The sequence below is a fragment of the Ranitomeya imitator genome, chromosome 1 (assembly GCF_032444005.1).
Source record: "Ranitomeya imitator isolate aRanImi1 chromosome 1, aRanImi1.pri, whole genome shotgun sequence".
NCBI lineage: Eukaryota > Metazoa > Chordata > Amphibia > Anura > Dendrobatidae > Ranitomeya > Ranitomeya imitator.
Genome location: NC_091282.1, coordinates 253,778,401 through 253,794,670, shown reverse-complemented (window position 1 = coordinate 253,794,670; position 16,270 = coordinate 253,778,401). Strand labels below are relative to the sequence as shown.

General features: G+C 44.1%; 1 protein-coding gene across 1 annotated transcript in view; it reads left to right on the top strand.

Annotated features, from left to right (window-relative positions):
• The window catches only part of VPS37B (VPS37B subunit of ESCRT-I), a 33,949-nt gene extending 18,623 nt beyond the window's left edge, over positions 1-15,326 (top strand). Inside the window, exons 2-4 of the mRNA XM_069755706.1 lie at positions 9,255-9,426; positions 9,901-9,983; positions 12,430-15,326. Of these exons, the coding sequence (XP_069611807.1) occupies positions 9,255-9,426; positions 9,901-9,983; positions 12,430-12,927 (753 nt within the window). The 3' untranslated portion in view covers positions 12,928-15,326. The remainder of the gene's footprint in view (positions 1-9,254; positions 9,427-9,900; positions 9,984-12,429) is intronic.
• The last annotated feature ends 944 nt before the right edge of the window (positions 15,327-16,270 follow it).

Genomic DNA, 16,270 nt, shown 5'->3' with positions numbered 1-16,270 from the left:
CTTTAATGGGAATCTGTCACCCCATTTTTCGCCTATAAGATGCAGCCACTGTTATTAGGGGCTTATCTACAGCATTCTGTAATGCTGTAGATAAGCCCCCGATGTAACCTGCAAGTTAAGAAAAACAGGTTATATTATACTCGCCCAGGGGTGGTCCGGTCCGATGGGCGTTGCAGTCCGGGTCCTCCCATCTTCTTACGATGACGTCCTCTTTGCTTCCTGCGCAGGCGTACTTTTTCTGGCCTGTTGAGGGCAGCGTAAAGTACTGCAGTGCTCAGGCGCTTGGCCTCTCTGACCTTTCCCTGCGCACTGCAGTACTTTGCTCTGCCCTCAACAGGGCAAATCAGTACGCCTGCGCAGGAGGCGCAGCAGGAAACAAAGAAGAGGACGTCATCGTTAGAAGATGGGAGGCACCAGACCACGACGCCCATCGGACCGGACCGCATCGGGACCGCCCCTGGGTGAGTATAAAATAACCTGTTTTTCTTATCTTGCAGGTTACAACGGGGGCTTATCTACAGCATTATAGAATGCTGTAGATAAGCCCCTGATGGCAGAGGCTGCATCTTATAGGCGAAAATTGGAGTGACAGATTCCCTTCAAGTTTAAATGGGACCTTTCACCAAATGTTTTACGTTCAACTGGACATGCAATAGTGGCTACAAAGTGGAATAACTCTCTTCATTATTTGCCTCTGTGTTGTGGAGATGCTGGTAATCCAATTATTTGGGACCTAATGAGTTAACACCCACTTAACCCCTTAGCGACCGCCGATACGCCTTTTAACGGCGGCCGCTAAGGGTACTTAAACCACAGCGCCGTTAATTAACGGCGCTGTGGAAAAAGTAAATAGCGCCCCCCAGAGTCAGATTTTCTCCGGGGTCTCTGCTGCCGGGGGTAGCCGAGACCCCAGAGAACATGATTCGGGGTTTTTTTTTACCGACCCCGCATTTGCGATCGCCGGTAATTAACCGTTTACCGGCGATCGCAAAAAAAAAAGCGATTTCTTTTTAATTTCTTCCCTCCGATGTGATCGCACATCAGAGGACAGAGAAAAGGGGTCCCCGATCGCCCCCCGATACTCACCTGTCTCCTCGTGGCTCCCGGTGGGCGCCGCCATCTTCAAAATGGCGGGCGCATGCGCAGTGCGCCCGCCGGACGGCCCCGGAAGAATCTTTGGGGTCTCGGCTGCCAGGGGTAGCCGAGACCCCAAAGAGCATGATCGGGGTCGGTTTTACCGACCCCTGTTTTGCGATCGCCGGTAATTAACTGTTTACCGGCGACCGCAAAAAACAAACAAAAACAAAGTGTACTTCTCAGAGGACAGAGAAATAGGGGAATTCGGGGACCCTATCATACTTACCGGTGTCCCTGGGTCCTCCTGCTGCTCCTCCTGGCCGCCGGCGTCTTCTGGGGAAAAGAAAATGGCGGGCGCATGCGCAGTGCGCCCGCCATCTGTCTCCATCTGCCGGCCGGCAGGAGAACAGCAGTTGGGGCTAAAATTAGGGTTAGGGTTGGGGCTAAATTTAGGGTTAGGGTTGGGGCTAAATTTAGGGTTGGGGCTAAATTTAGGGTTAGGGTTGGCGCTAAATTTAGGGTTGGTGCTAAATTTAGGGTTAGGCTTCTTTCACGCTTACGTCGGTACGGGGCCGTCGCAATGCGTCGGCCCGACATACCGACGCACGTTGTGAAAATTGTGCACAACGTGGGCAGCGGATGTAGTTTTTCAACGCATCCGCTGCCCAATCTATGTCCTGGGGAGGAGGGGGCGGAGTTACGGCCACGCATGCGCGGTCAGAAATGGATGCGACGTACAAAAAAAGTTACATTGAACTTTTTTTGTGCTGACGGTCCGCCAAAACACAACTGATCCAGTGCACGACGGACGCGACGTGTGGCCATCCGTCACGATCCGTCGGCAATACAAGTCTATGGGCAAAAAACGCATCCTGCGGGCACATTTGCAGGATCCGTTTCTTGTCCAAAATGACGGATTGCGACGGATGCCAAACGACGCAAGTGCGAAATTAGCCTTAGGGTTGGGGCTAAAGTTAGGGCTAGGGTTGGGGCTAAAGTTAGGGTTAGAGTTGGGATTAGGGTTAGGGTTTGGGTTTGGATTAGGGTTGGTATTAGGATTAGGATTGGCATTAGGGTTACGCTTGGGATTAGGGTTAGGTTTGGGATTAGGGTTAAGGTTAGGGTTGTGATTAGGGGTGTATTGTGATTAGGGTTAGGTTTGAAGTTAGGGTTGTGATTAGGATTAGGGGTGTGTTGGATTTAGGGTTTTGATTAGGGTTATGGTTAGGGTTGACATAGGGGTTGTTTTGGGGTAAGGGTTGTGTTTATCGTTAGGGTTAGTGATTAGAATTATGGATCAGGTTGGGATTAGGGTTAGGGGTGTGTTGGGGTTAGGGTTGGAGCTAGAATTGGGGGGTTTCCACTGTTTAGGTACATCAGGGGGTCTCCAAACACAACATCCAATTTTGCGCTCAAAAAGTCAAATGGTGCTCCCTCCCTTCTGAGCTCTGCCGTGCGCCCAAACAGTGGGTTACCCCCACATATGGCGCATCAGCGTACTCGGGATAAATTGGACAACAACTATTGCAGTCCAATTTCTCCTGTTACCCTTGTGAAAATAAAAACTTGGGGGCTACAATATCTTTTTGTGGAAAAAAAAAATATTTTTTATTTTCACGACTCTGCATTCTAAACTTCTGTGAAGCACTTGGGCATTCAAAGTTCTCACCACACATCTAGATAAGTTCCTTGGGGGGTCTAGTTTCCAAAATGGGGTCACTTGTGGAGGGTTTCTACTGGTTAGGTACATCAGGGGCTCTGCAAACGCAACATAATGTCCGCAGACCATTCTATCAAAGTCTGCATTCCAAAACGGCGCTCCTTCCTTCCGAGCTCTGCCGTGCGCCCAAACAGTGGTTTACCCTCACATATGGGGTATCAACGTATTCAGGAGAAATCGCACAACAACTTTTGGGGTCTAATTTCTCCTGTTACCCTTGTGAAAATAAGAATTTGTGGGCGAAAAGATCATTTTTGTGTAAACAAAAGCGATTTTTTTTTATTTTCACGGCTCTACGTTATAAACTTCAGCAACACTCAAGGAAAAGCACCCCTCCCCCCACCTATATTTAGAGTATGGTTTCTCAGTGTGTAGATGTAATGATACAGCTCTGATCTCCTATCTGTGCTCAGGGATGAGTCGGTGTGATGCTGTGTCACATTAGTAACCCTTCATCAGCTTTACTGATTGAGTGTCTGTCATCACATTTATTTCTGCTGTGCTCTGGCATCTTGCTGTCTCACTACTCCTCACACATGAGTAACCTAATTCAATGAGACTCTGCTTTGATCCCACTGCAGAGCACTTGCAAGTTGTGCACAACAGACATAAGTGTGATTACTGATACATCTCTGGAGAGCTGGGGGGAGTGGTAGTAGTATAGCAGTGCTGACAGTGCTGTGAGAGTAGGAAAGCTGATGGAAGGGTTTGTAATGTGACATGGCTACACTCAGCAGTGCTGAACCTCCCCCATATTGACCTTGCCTGAAAGATTTCAGTCATCTTTGCTTTTTAATTATGCAGGAGATTAGACCAAGAGATCAGGGCTGTATCATTGCATCACGCACTGAGAACGCAGCTGTAAACTATGGTTGTGGCTCTTCTTTCCTTTAAGCGTTGCTGCTGTGTTCATGTGATTTTTTTTTTTTTTTTCTCGGTGATCAACATGGTATCTAGAAACTTGGAAGATGCATGGATTTCTTGTTTTTTTAGCCATAAGTTTCAAGCAAAACAATTACTAGTTACTTAGTAACACAAGTTACTTTCTGCAGTCCACTGGTTGGCATCATTGCTGATTGATCAACAGTCAATAAAATAAAGAAACCTTCGCTGGCTCTCTAATTTCAATGTCTTATCCATTATATGACCCTATAAATATTGCTGCCGATTTAGTGGAAAAGAAACCTTTTTACTCAGCAGATTTTAATCCCCAGCAGATACGCACAGTTTTGATACCATACAAACTTTCGAAGGAAAAAAAAGTGATGATCTAAAGGGAATTAAATTGACCAATGCCCCACTATAGTGATATTAAAGGGACACTCTTATCTTACCTTGTTATTGCATATCTGTAGGGTCTCAACTCTGATTCCCAAACCTAAATTGACAAAGATCCCTGTGGCATTTTTCCACATGGCTCAATTCTGGTGACGTTGTACTGCAGTTTCCTGCATATCAGGTGACTACTGGCAGTGCTGTGCTGGGAAAACAATTCTGAGGAAGGTGAGCCCTACTGGTTGTCAGCCACTTAATCAGGAAGTGGTGGCAGATTTTGGCCTCACATCTTACGGTAGGGAAAATTACGCGTTTAACTGAGCAGTAATAGGCATGAGAAGCTGCGGGAGTAAGGTGTAATGACCACAACCCTTATCTTGTGAACACTACTCTGCACAGCTGTCTTATGTTTAGCATCTATATTATGATATAGAAAAGATCAGGCGATCAGCAAGTGGAGCAGCATTATTTCCAATTGATTGGTCAAGCAGTCATGTGTTTTCAACTTTCATATCTCCCCTGAAAATAAAAAAAAAAATCATTGGCTGACTTTCCTCTAATGTAAATGGAGGCATTTACTCCATTTTCCACATACTTGACACGGATGCATTTAATAATGAGTGCGCTAAACTGCCAGGAATGTGATAGGAAGAGATTTTCTAATATACAGTTTCTAAAAAATGTCGCATTTGTACCCCTCGTAGAGTAACCACAATTAATAATCTTCAATAATAATCTTTATTTTTATATAGCACTAACATATTCCGCAGCGCTTTACGGTTTGCACACATTATCATCGCTGTCTCTGATGGGTCTCACAATCTAAATTCCCTATCAGTATGTCTCTGGTATGTGGGAGGAAACCCACGCAAACACGGGGAGAACATACAATCTCCTTGCAGATGTTGTCCAAGGTGGGATTAGAACCCAGGACTACAGCGCTGCAAGGCTGCAGTGCTAAGCACTGAGCCACCGTGCTGCCCGATTGCTTGTAAACACTGTGGCCTCAGGAGGGTCCCATTCTAGGATGCCATATTAGCATTTCATTCTATCAGATCATTTGGTAAGAACCTCCATGGCATAAGTGGTTATTGCATTCCAAAAAACTAATCTCAATTGATAATGTAATAGGCATAATCTGGAAATCGCTTAACTTTTAAATAATGTTGTCTTGCCATTGAAAAATAGCTCCAGCCTTCCGGCCGCTTTGTGTCTCCCTTCTGTGTAACTTGCTGCCCACTGCCTGTTGTGAAGTGTAATCCTTCTCTAGCGGTAACAGAGGGGACTGATATTTTATATTTCTACTTGATTCTCTTTCGTTAAACTGCATACAGGTATAATTAGAAAGGCAGGCTTTCACTTTATGGTAGGCTAATCAGTTGGACAGTGCCAAGCTTCATACATGCTGGGAAGTAAGGATGTTCCAGCACCTATAGGCTGTGTGCACACGATGCAGATTTGGTGCAGAATTTTCTGCATAAAATCTGCACTAAATCTGCATCTCCTGGCAGAATCCGCAGGTGCGTTTTTGATGCGTTTTTTACCAATGGATTTCTATTATGGAGAGGTGCAGAAACTCTGCAGAACTGCACAAAAGTGACATGCACTTCTTTGAAATCTGCAGCGTTTCTGCGCAGATTTTTCTGCACCATGTGCACAGCTTTTTTTTTTTCACATTGATTTACATTGTACTGTAAATCACAGTGCAGTTCTGCAGCGTTTCTGCTGCAGAAAAATCTGCTGCAGATCTGCACTAAATCTGCATCGTGTGCACATAGCCATAGTGTTGGCAGCATGCTGATAAAAAGGAACTACCAGCTCATGGTATATGGCGAGTTACTGAACATGAGAGATATTGGGCAACCTGCAGACTTGTGAAAGCAGATAGTATTAATGTCATCATTCTCCAGTATTGTGACTATGTGCGGAAGCATTAGCTCCCTGTCTTTTGTGCCGTTTGTCCTGCTGACCAGTCATCGATTGCACAGTTCTTTCCTGATTACATGTAACCATTTCATTATTTATCTGTAGATTTTACAGTACAGAGATCACTTTAATTCAAGGTGCGGCCACTAGAAATGTCTTGTGTTATGCAACCTATCAGCTTTCCAGTGTAGCTCATTAGGCAGCACTTGACACTGAAAGTCTACAATACATGTAAATGGCGAGAAGACCGGCGTCACGAGGAGCAAAAGAAAAAGTAGATTATGAAGTCCATACTCTGCTTCATTCTGTTCCTGATTTTTGCCTATTAAGCCTTAAAATCCGTATGCAGATGTTCAGGGAATTTTCAGTTTTCTGTATATTCCCAGGTTACTAGTGAGTCCCAGTATTATCACAGTTGTCATAGCTTTTGAATGTTCCCTTTTGGTACCGGACACTTGGTAATAGTGTGCCATGCAGCCAATGATTGTGTACACGTTTACCTCAATTTCAGATGCGTTTTTTGATCACACGGCCCATGCATGTGACACTCCTCAAACCGCACTTTACATATACCACCTGTCCAAAAACTGCATGTAGATTAGCCACATGGCAAGTGGGGACCAGGGGGTTGTCTAGTAGTCAGCATGTGACAATCGGCAGCCACTCGTTGGATGAACCCATTAGTGATGAGCGAATATACTCGTTGCTCGAGATTTCCTGAGCACGCTCGGGTGTCCTCCGAGTATTTTTTAGTGCTCGGAGATTTAGTTGTTCGTGCCGCAGCTGAATGATTTACATCTGTTAGCCAGCATAAGTACATGTGGGGATTCCGTAGCAACCAGGCAACCCCCACATGTACTCAGCCTGGCTAACAGATGTAAATCATTCAGCTGCGGCGATGAAAACTAAATCTCCGAGCACTAAAAAATACTCTGAGGACACCCGAGCGTGCTCAGGAAATCTCGAGTAACGAGTATATTCGTTCACCACTAGACGTGAGGCATCATTGTACTCCATGATACCGTTTGGATCATTACACCCATAGTTGGGTCAGGACTTGCATCCGAGCAGGCACGTGTGTGCTTAGGAACTTCCATTAACAGAAGGGCAATAATGTTATCTAGCTGAAAAGAGCATTTATACATTGAATGTGCAGCAATGTTGTACATTACATAGCCAGTCACACACATTCTGGTGATCAGCCCATTATTTTAGAATAAAGTGATGTTTTAATAGGAGAGTCTTGAAACTGTCAAGCTTTCATGAAATAGTCGGATTATCGGACAGTAGCATCTGTAAGTACAGACGTGCTGCAGCTTGCTTTCCATAAGTTTTCCTATGTAAGTGGAGGCCTGTGCTCTGTCTCTCCAGCATTTGCATTGTAGAAAAGTCTTGTGATTGTTTTTACCATTTGATCTGGCGTTACTATGGTCAGCCCATGCACACTAGGTAATGTTGGCAGATCCTAGTCAGTTTAATAACCAGATTAATGTGACAGAAAGCAGCAGGGATATGTCACCGCAGTGGCCTCATTCGTCTTCTGCATCTGGCATGTGTTGGACATTAGATCACGTCAGCTTTGTGTGTATCCAACCACCAACAAGCAAAGCCCAAAACCTACGCCATGACTTGCAAAGAGCGGTATTTGTTCGCCAGTCTTGATGGTGTTCTGTTGTAAGACGTGCTTTCACCACCGCAAGAAATATTACAGCAGTGGAGTACATTTCTGTATTTGGCATAAATTATGACGAGTTTGCATTCTTGGTCATGTACCTTCCAGTGTAACAATGACCATTTTCTAAAAAGGTAGTAGGACTGGTGTAAAAATGCCAAAAGTCAAGGAATTTAGTAACAGTTCAAGCAATGTTACTACAGAAAATTGCTTGGTGGATTGTGGCCTTTGTGCCCTTCTACACCGGCTGATAATTCGGAATGAGCGCTAATAGGAATGCTTATTTCCCAATAATCTGCCTGTCTAAACAGGCCAACAAACAAGAAAAGCACTTGTTCATCAGGTGAAATGATTTTTAAAGGGAATCTGTCAGTAGGATCAACCCTCCTGAGCCGTCTGAGCATGTAGGTCATAGGAAGCTGAATAAAATGGCGCCTTGATATGTGGTCTGAGGCGGTGTTCCAGAGAAATCCATGTTTTTCTTTTATTCTGTATTATATTCTTCCAGGCTCTGGGCAGGATGGTGCCTGGTAGATAACTCTGCCTCAGAACTTATTTTACATGGAGGGGGAGTTCCCAGTGTTTGGGTCAACTAACTGACATAGAAGAGATGAAACGAAATGTCTTCTTGCATACAGTTTTTGCTTCTCTATCTGAATTCTGCTGTATTGTGACAATATTGCAGCCCTGTTGTCCTCGGATAAGGTGTTATCTGAGCATGCTCATGTCCTTATCGAGTATTTTTGGTGTGCTCGAAAAAGTGCACAAGTTGCTGCAGCTGCATGTCTCGCGGCTGATTGACAGCCGCAACACATGTGGGGATTGCTTAACAAGCGGGCAATCCCTGCAAGTTTTGCGGCAGTCGAACAGCTGTGAGACATGCAGCTGCGGCGACTCAAGCATAGTTTTTTAGCACGCCAAAATACTCGATTAGGACATGAGCGTGCTCAGATAACACCTTACCTCGCTCACCACCAATAGTCACACACAGCTCTGCAGTAAGATTAGGAGAGCAGAGTGCGGCCATCACACTGGTAACTCCCCTTCATGTGGCATAATCTCCGGAGGCAGAGTTATCTTCCAAACATTCTCTCCAGAGCCTGAAAGAGATTATTTACATAAAGTGATATCAGATACCTTGTTTTGGAGAAATCTTCTTTTACGAGACATGCAGGTGTCCCTCTTGTCAGTCTATAACCTGTATGCCCATAGTAATAGTTTAGATAGGTCAAATGTGGTGACAGATTCCCTTTAAGCTCCTGTCACGTGTAAACTTGTGCTGCTGATAGTCATATTACCATGTTAATGACTGTCCTGTGGGCATGAACGTGCGATCTGTCAGCCTATTAGGCTAATTACCACCCTTCAGCAGACATCTGTTCTTGGTCCATAACAAACATTGATTCTGTGACCTGCTCAGCGATAATAGAACAATTTTCTTTTGATGTGTCTGGTCTGTAACCTGTGACCACCCATCTGCTGTAAAGGTGCATGTCTTCCCATGCCTTGTGCAGGCTGCAGGAGAACAATGGCCTGTATGTGAGCGGCCCTGCCTTTATATTGTGGCTGTTTGTCTTTCTGTAGGCGCAGAACGTACAGCTCGACAAGGAAATGACGCTTGCAGGGAACAGAAGTTTAGCTGAAGCAAACCTGCTTTACCAGCCTAAGCTGGACAGCCGGAAAGCCACTCTCACCCAGAAATACCAGGAACTGCAGGTGTTAATGGAATCGCATCAGTTAAAGAAGACAAAGCTGGGTAAAGTATTCACCACATCAATCGGTGTCTTACTGTTGTGGCCTCTGTAAGCCAAACCACCAACTCTTCAATTTCCCTGACTCCGACTCCCCAGCACTGCCCCCTACTGAGCATGTGCATAAAGTGCAGCACAGATTCATTTCAACTGAAAGCCTGGATCCTTAGATCAGGAACAGAACAGACATTTATAGGACATTTCATAACTTTCCCAAATTCTTCTGAAAACATTTACAGCACATCCTGCACTGTACCCCTAGTTCTGACAAGTGTGGCTGCAGCCCAATCACTGTGTAAATATTCCAGATGAATACTTTTACTTTTCACAGCACATCAGTTTATTGCCTTTCCAATTTTTAGTCTTTAAAACTGCCATCCCTTAATGATCAATATTTTACCTTTTGCGGTTTGTTTTTCTATTTACTAATTTACTATTTTAGGGTTGCATTAATTTGTTCTATAATTTCTTTTCTCCAGATCAGCAGTCTGTTAATGCATCACTGGAAACATTACTAGCACTTCTGCAGGCTGAAGGAGCAAAGATCGAGGAAGAGACGGAGGTAACTCCTATCATCCAGTTTTATTCAGGTGTCTGATCACATCCATGTGGAATTGATGTCAGACACTAGACGCTTATTAATCCCTTAGGGTACCGTCACACAGTGGCATTTTGATCGCTACGACGGCACGATCCGTGACGTTCCAGCGATATACTTACGATCTCGCAGTGTCTGACACGCTCCTGCGATCAGGGACCCCGCTGAGAATCGTACGTCGTAGCAGATTGTTTGAAACTTTCTTTCGTCGTCTAGTGTCCCGCTGTGGCGGCATGATCGCATGGTGTAACAAAGGTGTGCACGATATTGTATACGATGTGCGCATAGTAACCAACGGCTTCTACATCGCAAATACGTCATGAAATTGTCGCTCCAGCGTCGTACATTGCAACGTGTGACAGCAGTCTACGACGCTGGAGCGATATTGTTACGATGCTGGAGCGTCACGGATCGTGCCGTCGTAGCGATCAAAATGCATCTGACGGGTTTCCTTTAAAGAGTGAAATACCAGAAAGTGTGCAGTGACAGATATTTAGCACAAGATTAACAAACTGGGCTAACTGGAAATGGTGGGATTTTTCTGATGTTAAATACATTATGAAGCCATTGGAGTTTTATCATAAAAGACGTAGTATAAACCTTCAGAGCCATATGTGACTCTTCTTGGGGTATTTCCAGAATTAATCTGTGAGAATTATAGAATTTACAATGGCAGATATGTTGCAGTATTTCTTGGGTGTCCTAACATATGTAGTGTTGGTCAATAGTAAATTATAATTATACTGTGTTTTTCTGTACTTTAAAGGGAATCAGTCAGCAGGTTTTTGCAAGTTATTTGAGAGCAGCCTAATGTAGCACATAAGAGCCTGATTCCAGAGATGTGTCACTTATTAGGCTATGTTTTACTTTTAATATGATCAGTGTCATGAACACATTATCACTACACTATAACTCACATGTACACCAGTCAGGCTAGTCTATGTAACCCCGCCCCCAAACACTGATTGGCAGCTTACTGATAATTGTACACTGGAAGCTGCCAATCAAAGGTGTGGGTGGAATTATACACTGCCCAAGTGTCTTCTCTGCTGCATCTACATCAGACAAAACATTCTGGAATCGGGCTCTCTTTCCCTATACTATGCTTCTCTCAGATTACATAGCAGAAACCCTGCTGACTTATTTTCTTCTTTATTTGCTTTGTGTCCGGGGGCGGGGGGGAAGACATGCCCCCCGGACAGACTACAGGTAAACGAATATTGCAGCGTTGGAAGGGACCCCAAATAAGAGCCACCTTGACAGAATGCAGCATTAGTGCTGCACAAAGTGGCTCTTTTCGTTAAAAACGCTTTGGGGGGGGGGGGGGGGAGGTGACAGGTTCCATCTAATGCTGATTAAATCCTCATCTTTCTTGTAAAAATACATTCAGAGAAATCCATAGTGTGAAACTGTGTTAGTGAATTGCAAGTGCAGAGGGTGAGCGGTGTATTTCCAGCCCTCCTGTGCCTCCCTATTCATTGCCTCCAATCTGACTGGTCGCTCATGTGTCCATGACCTGCCAGTCAGAGATTGGCAGCGGGCGGGAAAAAGCAGAGAGACTGGAACGCCATAGGTGTGGTGCCCACCTGCTGCACTTGGAACTCATTAGCATGTAGTTTCAGCTATGGCTTCCTCTAAAACAGATTTGTACAAGAAAGGTGAGGATTTAGTCAGCATTAGAGCACCTTTACATCATGCCATTAATTTGGGGTATAAAATACTGATGACTCTTTTCTCCAAGTTGTTCTTAAAAATAATAGTCTTGCAATGGCACAGTCAGACCTCACATTAATCCTACAGAAATGGAACAGAACTGAACAGTTCATAAGGAGAAAAAAACCACCAACATAATAGTTGAAGCTGGTTTGTAGGGAGGATGCGCAGGACTGATCAGTAGTGATGAGTGAGCGTGCTCGGATAAGTGTGATCTCTCGTGCCTTAGTAGTGTCTTCGGTGCGCAGTTCGACAGCCTAACAGCCAGTCTCTGTCGAACAGCTGTGAGCCATGCAGCCACGGCAACTCTAACATAGTATTCGGGCACACCGCAGGTACTCCATTAGGGCTCGAGCATGCTCAGATAACACCTTATTCCAGCACGCTCGCTCATCACTACTAATCAACAATCACTGGACATATTTATATACAGTTATTCCTGCACAAGTTTACACCAGATACTGAAGGCAATTGATACTTTTGCCACTTAGACTTTAGATCATCCCCCCCCCCACACACACACAAAAAAAACACTACTGATTTCTTTGACTCCTTTGTTTTGGTTGACTTTATCAACTTGTAGGACTTGTGTGGAAATTGAATTGTTTCAGGCCAAATGTATTCAGAAATATGGAAAATGACAGGTTCTGTTGCTGGGTTACCCTAAATGTATAACCTTGTTTTTGATTTTAAATAGAATATGGCGGAAAACTTTCTTGATGGCGGTATCCAGATGGATTCCTTTATTGATGAATATTTATCGAAGCGCAAATTAGCACATTTACGGCGTGTGAAAATAGAGAAACTTCAAGAGATGGTGTTAAAAGGACAGAGACTCCCTCAGGTTTCTATGCAGCCGCAGTCAAGACCACCTGAAGTTATCCAGGCCCCTCCATCATCGTACCCGGCACCTTTCAATACCCCACCTACAGTCCTGCCTAGAAGAGCTGTCCCACCGCCACCTGCACAAGCTGGAATGTATCCAACTCCTTTTGCCATGGCCGCTCAGCAGCCTGCTCCGGGGCTCCCGTACGCAGCGTCCCCTTGTCCTCCTGTTCCCTCACGGATAGGATATCAGCCTCCAGGTCAGATGCCGCAGCCTGGCTACCCTGTTCCATACACACCTCAGTATCCCCCGGCTCTTCCTCAAAGACCACCTCAACGGTTGCCTCCCAACCCTGGCTTCATTCTGTAGAGATGCAGCATGAGTTTCTCCTCAAACATTGGTGCTCCCATCTTTACACCATTTCCATCTTTCTGTGAGCTGGATATGTATGAAATGGCTACATATTGGTATACACAGCAAGCCACAGGACTATTGATTTTTTTTTTTTTAATGACTGGCCACTTCTACCTTCTCTGAGCAGAAGGAAATTACAGGCCATTTGGCTTGTAAACTAATTATTTTTGTGTTGGGTGGTTGAAGAGCGATTTTGTAGGTTTAGGGTGCAGACGGAGGGGAGAGCATCTTGACCAGAAGGATTTCTACTTTCCTGTGCCACTATGTTGCTTTCTCTCCATGCTGAATTATACTCGTGAATGCTGCATTGGAATGAACAGTTATTGGTAACATAAATCAACTGACAGTAGAGGAAGAACAAGGTAAAATGCACGGGTCCATTGCCAAAATCCTCAGGTTTCCTGCAATCTCCGAAGAGGCCTGTGCAGAAGGTTTGCGCTGCAGATCTTGTACCCAACTTTCAATGTGTCTAACAATAATGTAATAAGAGATCATAGTAATGTTACCGGAAATATACGTAGGACATTAACAGGATCATTCAGGGATTGGAATGTTACTAAATCTGTAGACTAAATGCAAATTGTGCGGATGCAATTTTTTTTTTTTCTGGATGCGTTCTGTAATATATGCACGTGGCTTTGATGTGCCTTAGACTAACCGCTTACTTCTGGACTCCGGGAAACAAAGACTGCATATCTTATGTGAACGGCCCGGATTGCTAGGAAGGGCTGCATTTGTTGTAAAAGTCCAGGTTCCCGTCCTCCTGGCCACAAAGAATTTTATTCACTTCTTACCTTAAATCGAGTTTATAAAGAGGTAAATGAAAACTGCTATTTTATTTATGCAAATTCTGAACTGTGTGGCCATTTGCCATCCTGGATAGACGTAAGCCACTGCTTTATAGTCACTTTTTATTGGCAGCAGCGTAGGACTGAAGCATAGGGGTCACCTTTACACCCCAATTAGTGTCAGGATGTCACCCACATGACAGTAAATACATTGCATTTTGAGGGTCTGGGCCCACAGCTCTGTGCAGATTTGTTGCTGCATTAACCAGGAAACAACTTAAAGGGACACTGTCACCTGAATTTGGAGGGAACAATCTTCAGCCATAGGGGTGGGGTTTTCGGGTGTTTGATTCACCCGCTGGCTGCAATATTGGATTGAGGTTCATTCTCTGTCCTCCATAGTTCATGCCTGCGCAAGGCAAGATTGCACCTTGTGCAGGCGTGTACTACGGAGGACAGAGAATGAACTTCAATCCAATATTGCAGCCAGCATGCAGCCAGCGGGTAAGGAAAGGGTGAATCAAACACCCAAAAACCCCGCCTCCATGGCTGAAGATTGTTCCCTCCAAATTCAGGTGACAGTGTCCCTTTAACATCCTGTGGATTTGAAATTGATAGTGTGGTTAGTTTCCACTCAAGATTAACCTCTCCTCTTCACACTGTGGAAATAAACTCATGAAATATAAGGTACTTTAATATGGAGAACATTTAAAAAAGAAATTCAGACAAAATCTGCTCCATTTCTTCCCTTGTAATCCAGCCCTGTAATCACAATTCTGCTGGCTGAGCTGCCTTTTATTCTGCTTTGTATATAGACACTATAGAGCACTGCGGTCAATCACCAGAGGGGAGGACTGCTGGAAGATTTGAGCTCCTGGAGCAGAATTGTAAATGCAGCTGTTGAGTGAAGATCTGCACAGGCTCAGAAACCATGCATGTTCTACATTGTTTATATATGGTTAATGCTACAGCGATGTAATGGAAAGGATGGGGTAGGGTAACGCCATACGTTTATAGCTTTTATAACCAGTTTGGACTGGTACTGTTTCCTTGTACTCCTGCTGAAGCCCAGATTTTGTTTTCCCATGACTTGTTCTTTATATCCAGTCCATTGTCGGGTTGTACCCTTACCTGTGGTGCAGAAAGCGCCAAGATGCTGTTACTTGCAACCCACTGTCACAATATAAATCCATTACTGTATTTTTTTTTTTTCTCCATGGCCCATTAAAAGCTCTTAGTCTATAGTAGACACAACTTTAATGAAAATATAACGCAGCTGTTTCATGGAAACCACTGATGTCCCCTTATGGTGGGTACACCCTGCCAGCGCTAGAGGCATTTAACCCTTTCTTTACACCATTTCTGCACTGAAGACCAAAAGGGTTGGTGACCTGAACCGGGAGACTGCAAGAGTTCGATGTTTTAGTTGGAGGCGCTCTAGTCCCTCTGTGCAGACACTACACTATTCATATTTTCTAATGTAAAGTTTTATGTTTATTAACAAAAGTGCAGTTGTTAACTTACCTGGATATTTTCAATAAAATACAACCTTAAGATTTGATTTTACATTCCAGAAGCAGCTTGTCATTTCTGATACTGGGTTTTTGTGGGCTTATTTTTTATTTTTTTTTTATTACCACCGATACAACGCTAACAGGAAGGCACTTTTTTTTTTTTTTTGTACAAAACGGAGGCTGGTCATGCAAAGTAGATGAAATCTAATTGGATTATCCACTATTGCAATTTACCAAATTCGTCTGGCCTACATTATTCGAATGGAAAATGAGGATATTAAAGCCATTTATGCTCACCTGGGGGGAGTGCTTGGCTGCAGATCCACAATTTGGAGAGACTTGTGAGGCTAGAAATACGTTAAGTATGTAAAATCCAATGGTCCAGAAAGGTGAAGGAGACCAGAATAGTTGAAATATGTTTTTGTCAAACTGTCCTCCGATTGGTTAAAGTTTTCTCATCTTGTTGTCGTCATCTAAGAAAGAGACCGATGCCTCTAAGGTTTGCAGGAAAAAAAACCCAAAAGATTCCACAGTCTGCAGGATAAGACGTTCTCTTACCAGATTTAGATGCCATCCTTTTGGTATGCAGGACTGTGGAGGTTGTCGGTATAAAATGGACAGACCCCTAAAATATAATAAATTGGGTTCAGTGCAGGATGTGCTGTAAATGTTTTCATAATTTGGGAAAGTTATGTCCTATAAATGTCTGTTCTGCTCCTGATCTAAGGATCTGGGCTTTTAGTTGAGATTAATCTGTGCTGCTCTTTATGTACATGCTCAGTAGGAGTCAGTGCTCAGGAGTCAAAAGAATGGCTTACAGACTCCACAGTCCTGTTAAGCAAGGTGTCCATTAAACATTTTAAGAGGGAGTTAATTCCAACCTCTGATTAATAATCTGTTTCTTGCCAAATATATCTTAGACAAACCCCTTTAACAAGTTGCTTAATTTCTGTGCTGCCAATGGACACCATTCATTGTAGTAAAGGGATTGGTGCT